This window comes from Panthera onca, chromosome E2, assembly GCF_046562875.1.
Source record: "Panthera onca isolate mPanOnc1 chromosome E2, mPanOnc1 haplotype 2, whole genome shotgun sequence".
NCBI classification, from domain to species: domain Eukaryota; kingdom Metazoa; phylum Chordata; class Mammalia; order Carnivora; family Felidae; genus Panthera; species Panthera onca.
Genome location: NC_138353.1, coordinates 14,272,432 through 14,287,378, shown reverse-complemented (window position 1 = coordinate 14,287,378; position 14,947 = coordinate 14,272,432). Strand labels below are relative to the sequence as shown.

At 57.2% G+C, this 14,947-nt stretch overlaps 2 protein-coding genes across 2 annotated transcripts; both read right to left on the bottom strand.

The window, feature by feature from the left end:
* Nucleotides 1-27: 27 nt before the first annotated feature.
* On the bottom strand, nt 28-2,522 carry TTC9B (tetratricopeptide repeat domain 9B). The gene is made up of 3 exons (XM_060649791.2): nt 1,916-2,522; nt 1,185-1,367; nt 28-300 (listed from the first exon to the last, which is right to left on the bottom strand). The coding sequence occupies exons 1-3, from the start codon at nt 2,328-2,330 to the stop codon at nt 173-175; spliced, it is 726 nt and encodes a 241-aa protein (XP_060505774.1). The 5' UTR covers nt 2,331-2,522; the 3' UTR covers nt 28-172.
* Nucleotides 2,523-5,036: 2,514 nt separating this feature from the next.
* Nucleotides 5,037-9,338, bottom strand: CCNP (cyclin P). The gene is made up of 7 exons (XM_060651137.3): nt 8,890-9,338; nt 8,608-8,805; nt 7,244-7,333; nt 7,011-7,166; nt 6,315-6,473; nt 6,087-6,238; nt 5,037-5,241 (listed from the first exon to the last, which is right to left on the bottom strand). The coding sequence occupies exons 1-7, from the start codon at nt 8,893-8,895 to the stop codon at nt 5,076-5,078; spliced, it is 927 nt and encodes a 308-aa protein (XP_060507120.1). The 5' UTR covers nt 8,896-9,338; the 3' UTR covers nt 5,037-5,075.
* Nucleotides 9,339-14,947: the final 5,609 nt, after the last annotated feature.

The following is a 14,947-nucleotide window of genomic DNA, read 5'->3' as shown; positions in this document are numbered from 1 at the left end:
GCCCAGGGGGTGAAGCCCAGGTGCACAGTCCCTCTCCGCCTCCCCGTCCCCACAAGACACCACACAGAGGCTACAGTCACCAGTGACAAGTGCTTTACCAGCAAACACGTGAGTCAGGGGAAGTTACATGGTGAGGTGGGAGTGGGGGTAGTGACAGTCCCCCAGGTTGGACTTAGCCTATGACATCCCGATTCCCTGGCCCCGCCCCGGCCCCAGCCCCGGCCCCACTGTCTTCCCTCTGGAGGCTGCGACGGTTCATCTTCAGCTGGGTCAGCTGGATGTAGCGCAGGACATTGGTGTCTGCAGGGGAGGCGGGCACGGCATTATCTGGGTGTCCTGGGGCAGCTCGCACCTCATGGTCCCCAGCCTTCAGTGCCCCCAACCCCAAGCACAGCTACTGTTGCCAAAGCCTTTACCCCAAAACCCCAGCCACAACAGGCAGAACGGGGGCATTTCTTTTGCTTTTGCTGTGCCCTCTGCCAGGAATGCCTCTGCTCACAGACTTCTGTCGTACTCCCTCCCCGCCCCCGCCAGCCTCCCGTAACATCTGCAAGAAGCCTGTTCTCTCTAAACCTCTCACCAGGAAAACCAGTCTTGCCTCTGCCCCCACAGCCCTGTGTCCTGTACCTGTTGTGCGCCCTTTTCATTGGCTCTCAATACGAGACTATTGTCTCTGCACCTCCCCCCCCCCCCACACACACACACACGTGCACCCTGTGATGTCCCAGAGGGCAAGCAACAAGCCTCCAACTGGGCCAAACCTGCCCCTCCCACCCCCGCCCCTGCAAACGTCTTGTCATTGCCCACCCTGGGGTCTGCCTCCCTGCGAGTGCTCAACAAGTAGCGGGTGGGTGAAGCGCCGGGGTGAAGAGGTGAGTGAGTTGGGTTCGTGAGCGGATGAATGAGTGGGGGGGTGAGTGGATAGGGAGTGGCTGAGTAGGTGAGTGGGAGGCTGAGGATGAGTCAGTGACTGAACCGATGGGAGGTGGTTGGGTGGATGTCAGAGGAACATGGGTGAGTGAATGGGGGGTGAGCGCCTGCGTGGGTGGGTAAGGAGTAGGTGGATGGAGAGGTGAATGCTGGGGAGGAGGCACAGCACTGCCTTGAAGCAGCTCGGCTCTGATCCTCCCTTGTTCCCTTGTTTCCTCTGCTCCAGCCCCTTTCCCTGCTTTGTCCACCCTCACCTGTGGGCTCCCGGCTGCGGGCCTCCTGCAGGTAGCGCAGCGCGCGTGCATAGTCGCCCAGGTGGTAGAAGGCAATGCCAGCGCGGTAGGTGGCCTTGAAGTTGCCCTGCTGCTTCTCCAGGACCTTGAGACAGTACTCGCGCACCCGCTCGTAGTTCACCAGCTCCGACTGCAGCAGGCAGGCTGCGGGGACACCGGAACCGGTGCTCACAGAGCCTGACGGCACCCCCAGAGCTCATCTGACTGCTAGGAGCCTGGCCTTCAGGCTGCAGGAAGCCCCAGCCCTTTCCCTTGGCTGAGCCCGGCCTGAGGGACTGCTCAGGCCACCGGGGCCGCCAATCTTCTGACCAATTGGGATAGAATCGTTCTGCGCCGCCGCTAGAGGGCGCGAAAACAGACAAGCGCTCCCGGGCAATTAGCTGGGAAGTTTCTGCAGGGGAGAGTACTAAACACAATCTCAGGTGAGGGGTGGGGCCTTGAATCGGTAATCCAGGGTAAGATCTTCTCATCTGAGGTTCGCAGGTGACAGCCCAGAGCCCATTTCTTGCCTCCCAGCCCTTCCATCCCTGTGTTCCCCTACGTCCCCAACCCCTCTCCTTGATAAATTCTGGGGTCTCCCTTCACAGACCCTAGGTCTGTTTCATGCAAGCCTCCAGTCCCCCGCTCAAGGCTTCATGATTGCCCGTCACTCCCTACTCCTCTCCCGTATGCCTCCCCCGACGGCCCCGTACCCGTGAGAGAGTCATAACATTCCACCTCCGTGTTCTCCACCAGGCGCCGCTGCTCCTCGCTGAGGCGGGCTGGCCCCGGGCTGCTGGCGGGCCCGGGGGCGGGGGCGGGCAGACCTCCAGGGCGGGCTCCCTGCGCCGCCTTCAGCTGCAGCAGTGCCCGGTGATACTTGCCGATGGCTTCCCGGAACTTCTTCTCTCGGTAGCAGCGCTGGCCCTCCGCCTTGAACGCCACGGCGGCCCGCAGGCTGCTGTCGAGCGCCGCGCCCAGGCCTCCCGACGGCTCTGGGGCAGGGCTGGGCCGAGCCGAGCCATGGCGGGGGCCCGGGCCCGGCGGGGAGAGGGCGGGAGGCGGGCGCGGCGGAGGCTCCGGGGCAGCGCTGAGCATCAGCACCGGGGACAGCGCGCCGCGCTGCATTGTGGGAAACTCCTGCGGCCGCCGCTGCAGCTACCGCATCGCCCCCCGCGGGGCCGGTCCCCACCCTTTCTCCGCCCCCGCACCTCCGGCAGTCGACTCTGCCTGCCCCCTATGGGTCTAGAGAACCCCCTCAGGACTTTCCCATTCTATCCTCCAAATCAGCCCCAGCCCTAGTTCTTCAGCCGGCCTCTCCCTTGTTCCCACCACTCCCCTTACCTCCCACCCTCCTGCCTGCTCTCCTCCCCCATGCCCAAAGCTCCCAAAGCTTTCTAGAAGGAAAAGACAAGTCTTGGGGAAAGAGCAGGAAGATATCAACCTCGTTGGAAAGCTGGTTTTCAGACCCCTAGTCATTTCCCATATTTGGATAAGAACACAGGTTATGAAAAAAAAAGAGGTTAGAGTGGGAGAGAGCCAAAGCATAAGAGACTGTTAAAAACTGAGAACAAATTGAGGGTTGATGGGGGGTGGGAGGGAGGGCAGGGTGGGAGGGAGGGCAGGGTGGGTGATGGGTATTGAGGAGGGCACCTTTTGGGATGAGCACTGGGTGTTGTATGGAAACCAATTTGACAGTAAATTTCATATATTAAAAAAAAAATAATAAAAAATAAAAATAAAAAAATAAAAATAAAAATAAAAATAAAAATAAAAATAAAATCTTTTTTACAAAGTTCATATTAAAAAAAAAAACCAAAAAAAAAAACCACAGGTTATGGACTCAGGCTGCCCAGAGTCAATTCCCTGCTTATTTTCTCACTAGTTGTAGCACTTGGACACATCACCCAAATTACCTGGGACTCTATATCCTCGTCAGTAACATAAGACAATGATAGCAGCTTGGAAACCCATTTGTTCATCTATGCAACAAATACTCACTGATATATTTTCTGTGACCAGTTCTGGTCTGGGTGATGCCAGGAAAGAGCAGCTACTGAGAGAGCCTTGGACCCTACTCTCTCTGAGCCCCTAGTCCATGGGGAGACAGACCAGTGACCCGACAGTGACAGCCCAGAGTGGGCTCACCTGGGAAGCTCAGACAAAGTGGCCAGGGTGGGATAGGGAGACACAGGCAGGGGGTCGAGCCCTGGATGGGGGAGACACAACAGGTTGTCAGGGTCCAGAGGAGGTGCCTGCCCTAGACTGAGGCGGTGAGTGAAGGCTTCCTGGAGGAGGGGATCACTCTATGAACCAAAGAGATCTGCTTCTTGTCCTGAGTTCACTGTCTGGGGAGGAGACACAGTGGGAAAGCAGACAAGGGACAGCCCGGAGTGAGCGGCACGATAATGCACAGAGAAGGAAGCATGTGAGAGGCTTTTGAGAGAAAAACAGGGTGAACAGGTGAGCGGGGTGGTTGATCTTCCACTGTCCTTAGCTGCTCACTTGGTGGTGGGACCTTGGCCAAGCTCCTTGATCCTCCTCCACCCTGCCTTCCTCCTGTGTGACCTGGGGATACTACGTGAGTGTATTTCAGAGTAGTTGTTGGGACTGAATTATGTTATTTAGGTAAAGCACTTGGCGCAGGGCCTGGCACAGGAATGGGCAATTAACAACCCCTGTTTCTTATCACCCATGAGACTGTGAGGTGTATGATCTTAACAGCCTGGCCCCAGGGGCACCTGGCTGGCTCAGTCAAGAGCCTGGCCCCGAGTCAGCACCCATGTATAGTTGTTGAATGAATGAGTGAATGAATAATTTCGGGTACTGTATATATTCCCACCCTCCCCCACACCTGCAAGACCCTGGTTTGGGCCTCAGCTCCAAGCACCAAGCTTATATTTCCACTCTCCCCTCACCCTGCCACCGCACATCCTCTTTCTGGAGGCCACATGGCAGGTCCCACCCTATAGGTCCAAACCTGAACTCAGCACTTAAATATTTTCTGAGCACCTACTAAATAGCTAGGTGCCAGGGGCTCGGCAGAAACAAGGGACAAGCATACCTATCTCACAGTTCTGCTAGGATGTAGTGCTAACAATTTCCATAACACCTACCGTCAGGCACTGTCCTAAAGTTTTATGTACTTACTAACTCACATTCTCATCACACCTCTATGAGGCCAGTGCTATAAATATACCCATTGACACTGTGGCTCTTCAGGGGTTAAGTAAATCAGATCCTATTTATAGAACACTTGCTATCAAAGACCCATACTACCCCAGACTGATGACTCTCACAGGCCAGCATATTATATGTGATGTGTTGGGCTTGTCCAACCATTAAAAAATAGTGAATTTGTTGCTAACTTATAAACGTAGAGATACTTATGGAACCGTAGATGTTCAGCTACACTTGAACAAAATCTGAAAACCTGGCAACATCGAGGTAGCATTCCTTATGGCTGGGACAGGTGTTCTCAGCTTCCCACAGTCCCCATCCCTCCCAGTTTCTTCTCAGCTTGAGACCAAGAGCCATTCAGATTGCAGCGTCTCTGTCCATTTATCTCCAGTAGGCGGTTACGCTTGGGATGCTAGTTTTAGGTCGCGGAGCCGCGCTTGCGGAAGGCCGCCAGTGCCCCCTGGCGGAGAGGTCCAGAATTCGCCTCGTATCTCCCAGCCGCCATTAAGAGACTTGGTAAAGAACATCCAATCAGAAAGATGAGAGGCCCGGAAAGTGACCAATCAAAAGCGAGAGAGGGGTCGGAATTCGACCAACGAGGACAGAGAGCGCTCAGAATTAAAAAAAAACCTCTTTTATTGAACTGGGAGAAGGATAAACAAGGAGAGTCTTTTTTTGATGGGGTGTCCAGACTCAGGGAGGCCCGGGCTGGGGGCGGCGGAGCAAGCGGGCGGCGGCGAGGCTGGTGCCCTGGAGCTGGGGCCGCGCGTACTTGAGGAAGGTGGCTGCGCGGCCGGGCGCGGGGCCTCGGAGCGCGGCGCGGGCCATGCACGGCTCGAGCGGGCGCAGCTCCGCGGGGCTGCGGCGGGGAGACGGAGAAACTGAGGCGGGGCAGGGGCAGCGGTGAAGACGACCTGTCCTCGGGAGGTTAGCCTGGAGGGCGCCGAGGACGAGCAGACCCCCGATTCTCCCCCGCAGGACGAGGCCAGTGGAGAGCAGGAGGGGGGCTGAAGGTGGACAGACATCCAGCTCTACCCCGGAGGGTGGGGGGGTAGAGGGAGGGCTGGGCGAAAAAAGGATCTCCCTGGCATCCAGTTAAATGGTTAATAGAGAGGAAGGGGGGCACCCCTCTGGACACCCCATTTGCGGCCAGAGGGGCAGCTGGGGGACTCGAGGTTGGCCAACCTCTCATTCTCAACCTTGGGACGCAGTTAGGATCTTCCGAGGCCAGGAAGATGCTCTATCTTCCACCCTGGGGCAAGGTTAAGAGTCCCCAAATCTAGACAAACACCTCATTCTCGGACACCCCCAGACTAGACAGGCACACCATTTTCTCACATCCAGAAAAATCAAGTCTGGGTGCACCCCCTCCCCTGGCTCCAAGGTCTCTCATTCTCTGAGACGGTAAAGACTGTGACCGGGAAGGGGCGCCTGGGTGCCTCGGTGGGCTGAGCGTCCGACTTCAGCTCAGGTCATGATCAGGTCAGTTTGTGAGTTTGAGCCCCGCGTCAGGGTCTGTGCTGGCAGCTTGGAGCCCGGAGCCTGGAGCCTGGAGCCTGCTTCGGATTCTGTGCCTCCCTCTCTCTCTGACCCAACCCACTCGCATTCTGTCTCTGTCTCGCTCAAAAATAAACATTAAAAAAAAATTTTTTTTTAAGTAAAAAAATAAAGATTGACCAGGAATGTAGGTCCCTGGAGCCATACCTGTAAAGCGCCGGCTCCAGGCCTGAGCCCGCCCCGTCGAGCAAGCGATGCGCCAGGCTCAGCGCCGCAGCTGCGCGCCGACCCGGCTCCCATCCCGCTGCCTCGGCCTCCAGCAGAGACAGCTCCAGAAAGTAGGTGGCAAAGAGCGTCACCTGCCAAAGCCCCGGGGAGATGAGGCCACGCCCCTACCCCCATACAAGCCACGCCCCTGCCCCCCTTGCCCCGCACCTGGGGGCCGCTCCCGGCCAGCGCGGCGAGGAGCCCGAGGCAGAGTAGCGGGCCCGGGTGGTGCAGCCGGAAATCCAAGCGGCTCAGGATGCGGCGCTCTGCGCGCAGGAGCTCGGCCCGCGAGAAGGAGCCAGCGCCCAGGAGGCAGAGGGAGGCACACTGCGGGTTGGGGGGGGGGTAGGGTGGGGAGAAGACGTGGGGGAGTCTCGGACCCCTGCCCTGCAGCGCTTCAGTCTCCGTTCTGGACCTCGATTTCCTAGTCTGTAAAGTGGGGCCATTGATTTGTTGTCTGGAAGCCATGGAGAGCACAGGCTTCAGAATCAGACCTGGGTTCGAGTCTTACTGTGTGACAAGGACATCACTGAAGCTCTGAGACTCCGTTTCCTCGTCTATAAAACGGAAATAGTCCTCTCTACTTCACCAGGCAGCTCTGATAAGGCACCGGCTCGAACTACTCAAGGGCCACAACGACCGTTGTTCAAGACTGACTCCAAGTCCCACCTGTTTTGGGCAAAATGTCTTTCCCTGGGCCTCAGTCTCCTCCTCCGGTAAAGGGACACCGTGGTAGCCCTGACCTCATACAGATACGCTGGGATTCCAAGAGTGAGTAAAGCGCTAGCTCGGCACACGCTAGGCGTTTCATCTGCGACGAGGCGAGAGAGGCTTCCACCCTCCCAGGCCCCACTCCGGAAGTACCTCGGGAAGCACGCGTTCCTCCATTTTGCAGGCCACGAACAGGCAGGCCACGCCCAGCAGCTGCAGGCGCTGGAGGCGCACTCTGCCGGCGCGCAGGTAGGAATCGAGCAGGTGCACCGCCAGGTAGAGCGTGTCCCCCGCCAGGCCCAGGTACTCCTGGGGAGGGGCGTGAGTGACCACCGGGGATCTAGGCTGCGACGCCGGCCCAGCCCTGCCCCCTCCCGGATACGTACGTGCACCTGGATCAGCCAGTCCACCACCAGCGCGCGCATCTCCGGGGTCACAGCGCGGGGCAGGGCCCTCCGGGGCAGCGCGTGGCACACCTGGGGTTGGGCAGGGACAGCCTCACTCTCCACACCTGTGCTTCGGCTTCTCGCCTGAGCTCCGGCCCTAAGTGCAGCAGCCTCCTCGCACCGACTGGAGGAAGCGTGAGTGCCCCGCCGCGCACCCCGGAAACCGGCCTCCAGTCTTCTCCAAATGTGCCTCTATTCCTTGTCCCCATTAGAGCCTTGGACTTTGTTCCGGACGCCTCCCTATCCACCTCTCCAGTCTGTAGCCCTCATGGCCACGGGTCCTCCTAAGCATCAACCCCTGGGTTTCCAGACCACTAGTGGTCACCAGCCCTCCACTCATTCTCAGATCCTCCCCCCAAGGGTCTTTCTAAAATACAAAACTGGCCAAGGAACTCCCCAGCTTAAAACCCTTTCATGGCTGCCAGGACCCTCAGGAGAAAACCCTAACTGCTTTCTGACTCTCAGGCACTGCCCCCCCCCCCCCCCCCGCCTCTGACCCCCCTCCCCCCAGTGCCAACACCACCACCTCTTCCCTTGTTTCCCCTCACAACCCACACTCCAGCTACCTCAGCCTTCTCTAGCCCTAGACTATGCCAAGCTCATTCCCACCCCAGGGCATTTGCACGATCCTTCCCCAGCTCCCTGCATTGTCGATTCCTCAGCCCTTCAAACCTCAGCTCAGCTTTCCTACACAGAATTCTCCCTACACCCATTGCACTCCCTCTCGGTATTTTCAGTCTGGAGATAACCTGGTGTTTCCTTGTGTGTTTTGTCTGTTTGCCTCCCTAGGCTGCTGGCACCACAAGGGCAGGGATTTCTCTCTGGATCACAGCTGTATCTCAGTTCCTAGAAGAGTCCCTGGCTGGGGAGAGACAACTCACAAGATGCTTCTTGAATAAATTCATCCCTGCGGTGTTTCTCCCGACAGTGCCTATCTTGCACAGGTATCTGCGGACTTTGGACTCACTTGCCTCACTTTGGACTCACCGCGGACTTTGGACTCACTTGTCCAAAGCCTGCACTTTGGACTCGGGGGCCTTTCTGCAGTGACTGCCTACATCGGCTTGGCTGTCCACAATGACAGCAGACTATGTTGTTCATGACAGCATCCCCAGGGCCGGGAATATGCTCAAAAACATTTGGTAAGAAACCGCTAAGTGTTTGTAAGCGAATACATGTCAGAGACAAGCGGGAGGGGCCGTGCACTAGCAAAGGAGGGGCTGCAGGCAGCCGGGCGTTCCGGAAGGCTCGTGGGGTGGGCCAGCCTGAGCCTCGTCAAACCCGCACCCCTCTGCTGCGCTCACCATGACTTCGGCGAAGATGTCCCCAGCGTACTCGCGCTCTCCCGCCAGTCCCAGCGCGCTCAGCGCCTCCGCCAGCCCGGGCGGCACGCAGGGCCCCGGGGGCCGCGCCTGGCGTCCTGGAGACACGCTCGCGCCCTCGCGGATGCTGTCGGGGACCGGGACGCTCGGAGGCTCGGGGTCGGGCGAGGCAGCGGGACTCTGCAGGAGAGAGGAGGGGTCTGGAGTCAGCGCCCCGGAGACAGGCCCGGGGGGGTGGGGGGGACCCTAACTGCTGCCTCTCACCAGCATCCTCCAGGCTGGCGTCGAGACCCGAGCCCAGCGCCCACCTCTTCCCGCCGGAGCTGAGGACCTGTGGCGGGCGCTTTAAACGTGCCTGCACGCATGCGTGCCGAGCACCCGGGCAGGTGCGGAGGCAATGGCGAACGCCCCTCCAAACCTAAGGTCAGGCAGCTGGAGTCAAATCCTCTTCCTGCTACTAACTATGTGATCGGGAACAGCCCCTCCGAGCCTCCCTTTCCTCAGCTGCAAAGTAGGGATTGTTTCCAAACGTGTAAGTGGTCAGTCTGGGCTGGCGCAGCCACCTCCTCGCTGCTCCCCGGTCCCCATCCCCTGTAGTCTGTCACCCCCATTCAGCCAGAAGGGATCCGGTGCACGCCCAAGTCAGATCCCACCCTGCCCCTGTTCACAACTCCACCGAGTCTCCCATCTCAATGGGAAAGTCCATGAGGTCCTATATTATTAACCTCCCCACCAGCCCCACGCACCTTGGAGCTCGTCGCCCAACCTCCCCACCCGCCTCATGTCTCCTGCCACACCGGCCTCCTGGCTCGTTCTCACCCACGCGAGGCACGCTCCTACCCCAGCACCTTCGCACTCGCTGTTCCCCTTGCCTGAAATGCACTTCCCTCACATCTCTCATTTAAGGTGTTTACTCAGATGTTACCTCCTCTGTGAAAAACGCCATCCTGAGAATTTCCTATCTCCGTTCTTCACACTTGTTCTCTCGTGAGCACTTACCGCCTCATCTTCGTTACTCTCTCCTGACTAGGATGGGAACCCCATGAGTGCAAGGCTTGCCTTCTGTTTTGTTTTGTTTTGATTGCTGTATTCCCAGTGCCTAGAACAGGGTTTGGCGCGTGGCAGGTCCTCAAGAAATAGTTGTTGGATGAGTAAGTGAACAGGCTGGATATAATTTACGAACAGTGGCTTGCGAGGACCTGATGAGGTGATGTTGGAGTGAAACCCGAAAGACGAGCCGGGAATGCAAAGGTGGGGTGCGTGGAGGACCGGAATATTCCAAGTGGTGGAAACAGCATGAGCAAAGGCACTGAGGCAGGAAAGGGATTGCTATTTTCAGGCTCTGGAAGGGCAGAAAGCCTGGAAACATGAGCAGAGAGAGGATTGTGAGATGCTGAACTAACAGCTCCCTGTCAGACAATAAAACCCAAGCTCCATACCTTGGCCACAAGACCCCTTCGGCCCACTGTTACCTCTCTAACCTCGTTTCCTTCCCCATCCCCCTCTATTCCCTTTGACGCACCCCCACCGCCCCCGGCCTCTTCGTGTTCCCCAAACACACCAGGCACCCGCCGGCCCCAGGGCCTTTGTGCGTGTCGTTCCCTTTGCCTGAACACTTGGACAAAATCTAGATATTTACATTTTCAGAGCATCTCTACACAAGACACTAACTACAAAGGGCATGTAGTAACTTTACAGCAGAGAGATGTGACAGACCCCACCTTCAGTCATGGGACAGAATCTCATGTGCCTCTCGAGAAGGTGCACCGAGAAGGGCACATCATCTCTGAAAATCCCTGTCAATCCCTGTCAAAATCCCTGTCTAGCTTGAATAGAACCGTGAGGAAACATCGGGCAACAAACTCTCAGTGGGGGACATTCTGTAAAGTGCCCCCGCAACTGAACGCAACGTGGCAGTCGTTAGCCAGGTCATTTTTATTTTGCTGTGACCACTGGTCAAATCTGATAAAGATCTGAGAGAAGAGGGGTGTTTCAATATTAACTTCCTGACCTTGATAATTGAACTGTGGTCATGTAAGAGAATGTTCTTGTTTTAGGGAGCACATGTAAATATGAAGGGGAAGAAGGAGGGAATAATCATAAAATGTCACAGGAACCTGCATGAAGGGTAGATGAGAATTCCTTGCACTTTTTTTTTTTTTTTTTTTTGAGTAGGCTTCATGTCCAGTGTGGGAGCCCAACACGGGGTCTGAACTCTCAATACTTGAGATCTAGCAAGACCTGAGCTGAGATCAAGAGTCAGACACTTGGGGGCACCTGGGTGGCTCAGCCAGTTAAGCGTCCGACTTCGGCTCAGATCATGATCTCACAGCTCGTGAGTTCGAGCCCTGCGTTGGGCTCTGTGCTGATGGCTCAGAGCCTGGAGCCTGCTTCGGATTCGGTCTCCCTCTCTCTCTGCTCCTCCCCCGCCCATGCTCTCTCTCTCTCTCTCTCTCTCTCCTTCAAAACACTGATACAGTGTTTGTCCGGTTTCTCCACTGAGAAGTCGCTCCCCCCCCTTTCTATACCATCCACTTCGGAAGGAAGTCACTTTGCAGCCCACACGTAAGGAATGGGGGGCTATGCTCCCCCTCCTTGAAGGCACGGTACTTACAGAAATTCTACAGAAATGACCTGGAATTCTGTACACGTGTCCGTTTGCACCATTTACCATTTATCTCCATGCCAACTTGTTTATTGTGACTCTGGGTGTAACCCAGGACTGTGCTATTTTTGTTGCTGGACGTACTTTCAACTTTGCCCAGTGGGAGCACTTTCCATCCGCTCCTGTATGCCTTCACATACCCCTATCAGTAAGGCTCTGCTTTGCAGGTTTTTTAAGTTTCTTTATTTATTTGAGAGAGACAGAGATAGCGTGAGGTGGGGAGGGGCAGAGACAGAGGGAGAGAGAATTCCAAGCAGGCTCCTCGCTGTCAGCACAGAGCCCGATTGGGGGCTCGAACTCACGAACTTTGAAGTCACGCCCTGAGCCAAAACCAAGAAAGAGTCAGACGCTTAACCGACTGAGCCACCCGGGCGCCCCTGCTTTTCTGGGGTTTGAGCAAGCCCTTACTTTGGGGCACTACGAGGTGCCCCAGGCCTAGAATCATCTTAGTACTATTTCTGAAAGTGTTCTTCTATGAGCCTGCAGTTGCTTACAAAATAAAGTTAAAAATCTGTAAATCACCGCACGTTTTCCGGAAAACTATCGGACACGTGTTAAAATACAGCCACCCGGGAACGTGGGCCACAAAAGTGCCAGAAAGATGGATCCTTAAGGTTTATTACAGCACCGTCAGTAGCAGCAAAACATCTGCAGACCGAGTAAATTGTCAACTAGGGGAGTCTGGATCGGGTGAGGCATACCTGCCTCGTGAGAGGAGCCTCATGAAGCAAGGTCCCCAAAATGCAGAGGGAGAGACTCATTTCACCAGGGACCAGCCCACCCTAGTAACGTTCATGTGTCGGCAGGAGCATTGGGAAAAGGTGGCAGGTGTAGCCCGGGGACTTGGCATTATTAACTGGGACAACACAACACCAAAGGGAAAGAGCCTTTTTATGGTGCCAACGAGAATGCCAGGAAGGGCATGCAGGGCCTGGGATCTGCGTGGATTTTCGCTTTTCCTTCCTCGTACTTCGGTGTTGCTTGCATTATTCACTCTCACACACATACATGACAAAAGACAAAGTAATCCACTCAAAATTAAAATTTTCCAATTGGTAAAATTTTATTATTAAAACTCTTCCACCTGAAACTCCCTTTGGGAAAAAGTTCCACAGAAGGAAGCACCACTACATCTGGGGAATCTATGTTCGCCCGAGGGAAGTGTTCGCTAGCCTGTGGGCCCAGAGCCGGGGACCAGGGACCAGGGACCGCGAGGTGATCTATCGGACTGAGGTAGGCTCAGGATTTCCTTGGAGTGGGGCGGGGAGAGGAGGAGAGAAGGAACTGGCACCGGCTGCCTCCGGAGCCTTGACTGGAGGGAAAAGTAGAAGGCTCTTCTTTAGAAGCTTCTACTGCTGCTGGTCTTATAAGCACCAGCACATGCTTTTGTAATTAAATAAATAATAAAGTCCACGTGAAGTAAGAAACGGCCACGCCTTCCCGAGTCTAAACTGGCCCTGACTTTTCTCTGCTGCCCTCACTCAAGATCTCAAGGACTCCACGCGTGCGAAGCAGCCCTAACGCCTGGCGAAATCGGACACCAAATTCATCTGTGCCAGGGCAGCCCTGGTCCCAAGGTGCGGGAAGGGCGGTTCAAGCTCGGGAACCACAAGGTAAAGGGGACAAGCTCTCAGAGGGTCCCAGAGCTGGGGGAGGGCTGTGACCAAACCAGAGGCATCCACCTCGACTCCCATTCATACGCCAAGGATTCTGTGTTGGAATCGGGGGGCCTCGAGGCTCCCTGGTTTGGCATAAATGGGGAGAAGGGGACTGCATGCGATGCCCGGCCCTGGGACTCCAGGGTCACGGGAAGGGCATCCACTCCCACACCTGCACTCCCAGGGCTCAGGGGCGCCTCGCATGCCCTCCCCTTTCAGAGCCAGCCAACCACCCCCCCCCCCCATCCCTCCAAACCGCCCCCTCCCCATTTTAGCCCAGGCAGCTTCTGAAGACTGGGAATGGCCTCTGCCCGCCGGAGCCACAGCCCAGGCCCGGGCAGCTTCCCAAAGTCCTCAGCGGCTCCCACCCACAGCGGCACCCACACGGAGGCCCAGCCACCCGCCCGCGCCCTGCAGCCCGAGGGGACACAGCTCCAGATGGCCAGGCCCAGGCACGACAGACAGGTCCTAGGGGCAGGTCAGTGGGGCCGGGCTCCACAGGCAAGTAACGGCCCAGGGCGGTGGGCCCCGGTCTGAAACGAGTGTCTTTATTGCTTGTACCGTACAAATGGGAGGAAGGGGGAAGGCCAGTGGGGAGGACAGAGAATTGTCAGATAGAAGGACATACGCACACAGAAAGGAAAAAGACCCCCCACCCACCCAAACCAACCCTCACCCCACCCTAGGATGTCTCTCTCGGAACTACCTAGTACAGGAGGTGGGGCAGGGAGATCAAAACCACAACTAAATTCCACACACCGAGAGATGTTGGGTGGTGGGGGGGGATGGGAGGGAGAGTGGGCAGCAAATGGATCCCAGGTGTGGTCCTCCTGCTGGGCCAGCACCCCTCCCTCGGGATGAAATGCTCAGGCCCGGGGACAGGGCCCAAGCCCACACACACCACACACTCAAGGCCGAGACACGCTTGCCCTCACGCACACATACCCAACACATGTGCACGCACGCACGCACACACACACACGCCCGTGTGCATCCAAGTCCGGGATGCAGAGGGACATCCACAAACACACACAGTCTGAGGCACGTACCCCCGTGCCCACAGCACTGACACATGTTCACCTTAAGGCTGCAGAACGTGGGGCCCAGAGGCGGGGGGGTAGAAAGGGGCCCTGGAGCCTCCCCTTCTCAGAGGCCCCCACCCCAGTACGTACCAGAGACCCCCCACCCCACCCCCTCTTCGACCCCAGTCCATGGGGCCCAATACTGTCTTGGTGCGAGATGTGTAACAGCCGGGGCTGGCACCCCTCCGCCCCAGGCGGAAAGAAGGGGGTGATCCCAGCCCCCATCCTTGGAAAGAGCTGGGGCTGGGCCCGGGGTGCAGCGGGAGTTAAGGCCAGCTGGAAGGAAGCCCTAGTAAGGCACAGGACTGGGTGGCGGGGAGGCCAGTCCCCAAATGTTCCTCCTGCCTCATCCACAGGGTCAGGAGAGCAGCTTGGGAGGCTGGGGAAGGCGGGGCAAGGAGGCAGTGCCCATCCCCCAACCACACGAGGGAGCCCTGGACCCCCAATCCCGTACCTTCCAAAGGCCCCAGCCTGTCCCTAGACATTATTGCTTTTCTGCCCCTGTGGGATGAGGGGCTGGGCTACCCGAGCCAGGCCGCTCTGAGCCTAACGGCAGGGCACGGAAGGCAGCACCGGGGCACTGTCCGCGGGGCATCATGTCCCACAAGGTGTCCCCTGAGGTGTCCCACGAGAAGGCGACCTCTGACAGAGGCAGACTGCCTGCAGGCGCCTGGCCAGAAATTCAGGCAGGACCCACAGCCCCACGCTTCGCCCCTCCCTGGGGCTCGTGTTGATTAAAAACCGGAATCCCTCCAGCGGAGAGTCTCCCAAAGCCTGGTCTGAGCACAGAGGTGAGGACAGGACAGGACAGGATCCTGGAGGCAGGGCCGCTGGGACCGCTGAGGTGAGTTTGGCAGAGGGCTGAAGAAAAAACTGGAAATGGGGGTGAGCAGGTGAGAGATGGGGATGCAAACAAA

Coding starts and splice junctions, on each gene's coding strand:
- CCNP (XM_060651137.3), bottom strand. Junction 6,474..7,010: donor AGGAACGCGTGCTTCCCGAG/GTACTTCCGGAG, acceptor CCCAACCCGCAG/TGTGCCTCCCTCTGCCTCCT. Junction 5,242..6,086: donor CTGGAGCCGGCGCTTTACAG/GTATGGCTCCAG, acceptor TCCCCGCCGCAG/CCCCGCGGAGCTGCGCCCGC.
- TTC9B (XM_060649791.2), bottom strand. CDS start 2,330: ATGCAGCGCGGCGCGCTGTCCCCGGTGCTGATGCTCAGCGCTGCCCCG. Junction 1,368..1,915: donor ATGTTATGACTCTCTCACGG/GTACGGGGCCGT, acceptor GTGTCCCCGCAG/CCTGCCTGCTGCAGTCGGAG. Junction 301..1,184: donor CCGCAGCCGGGAGCCCACAG/GTGAGGGTGGAC, acceptor CCTCCCCTGCAG/ACACCAATGTCCTGCGCTAC.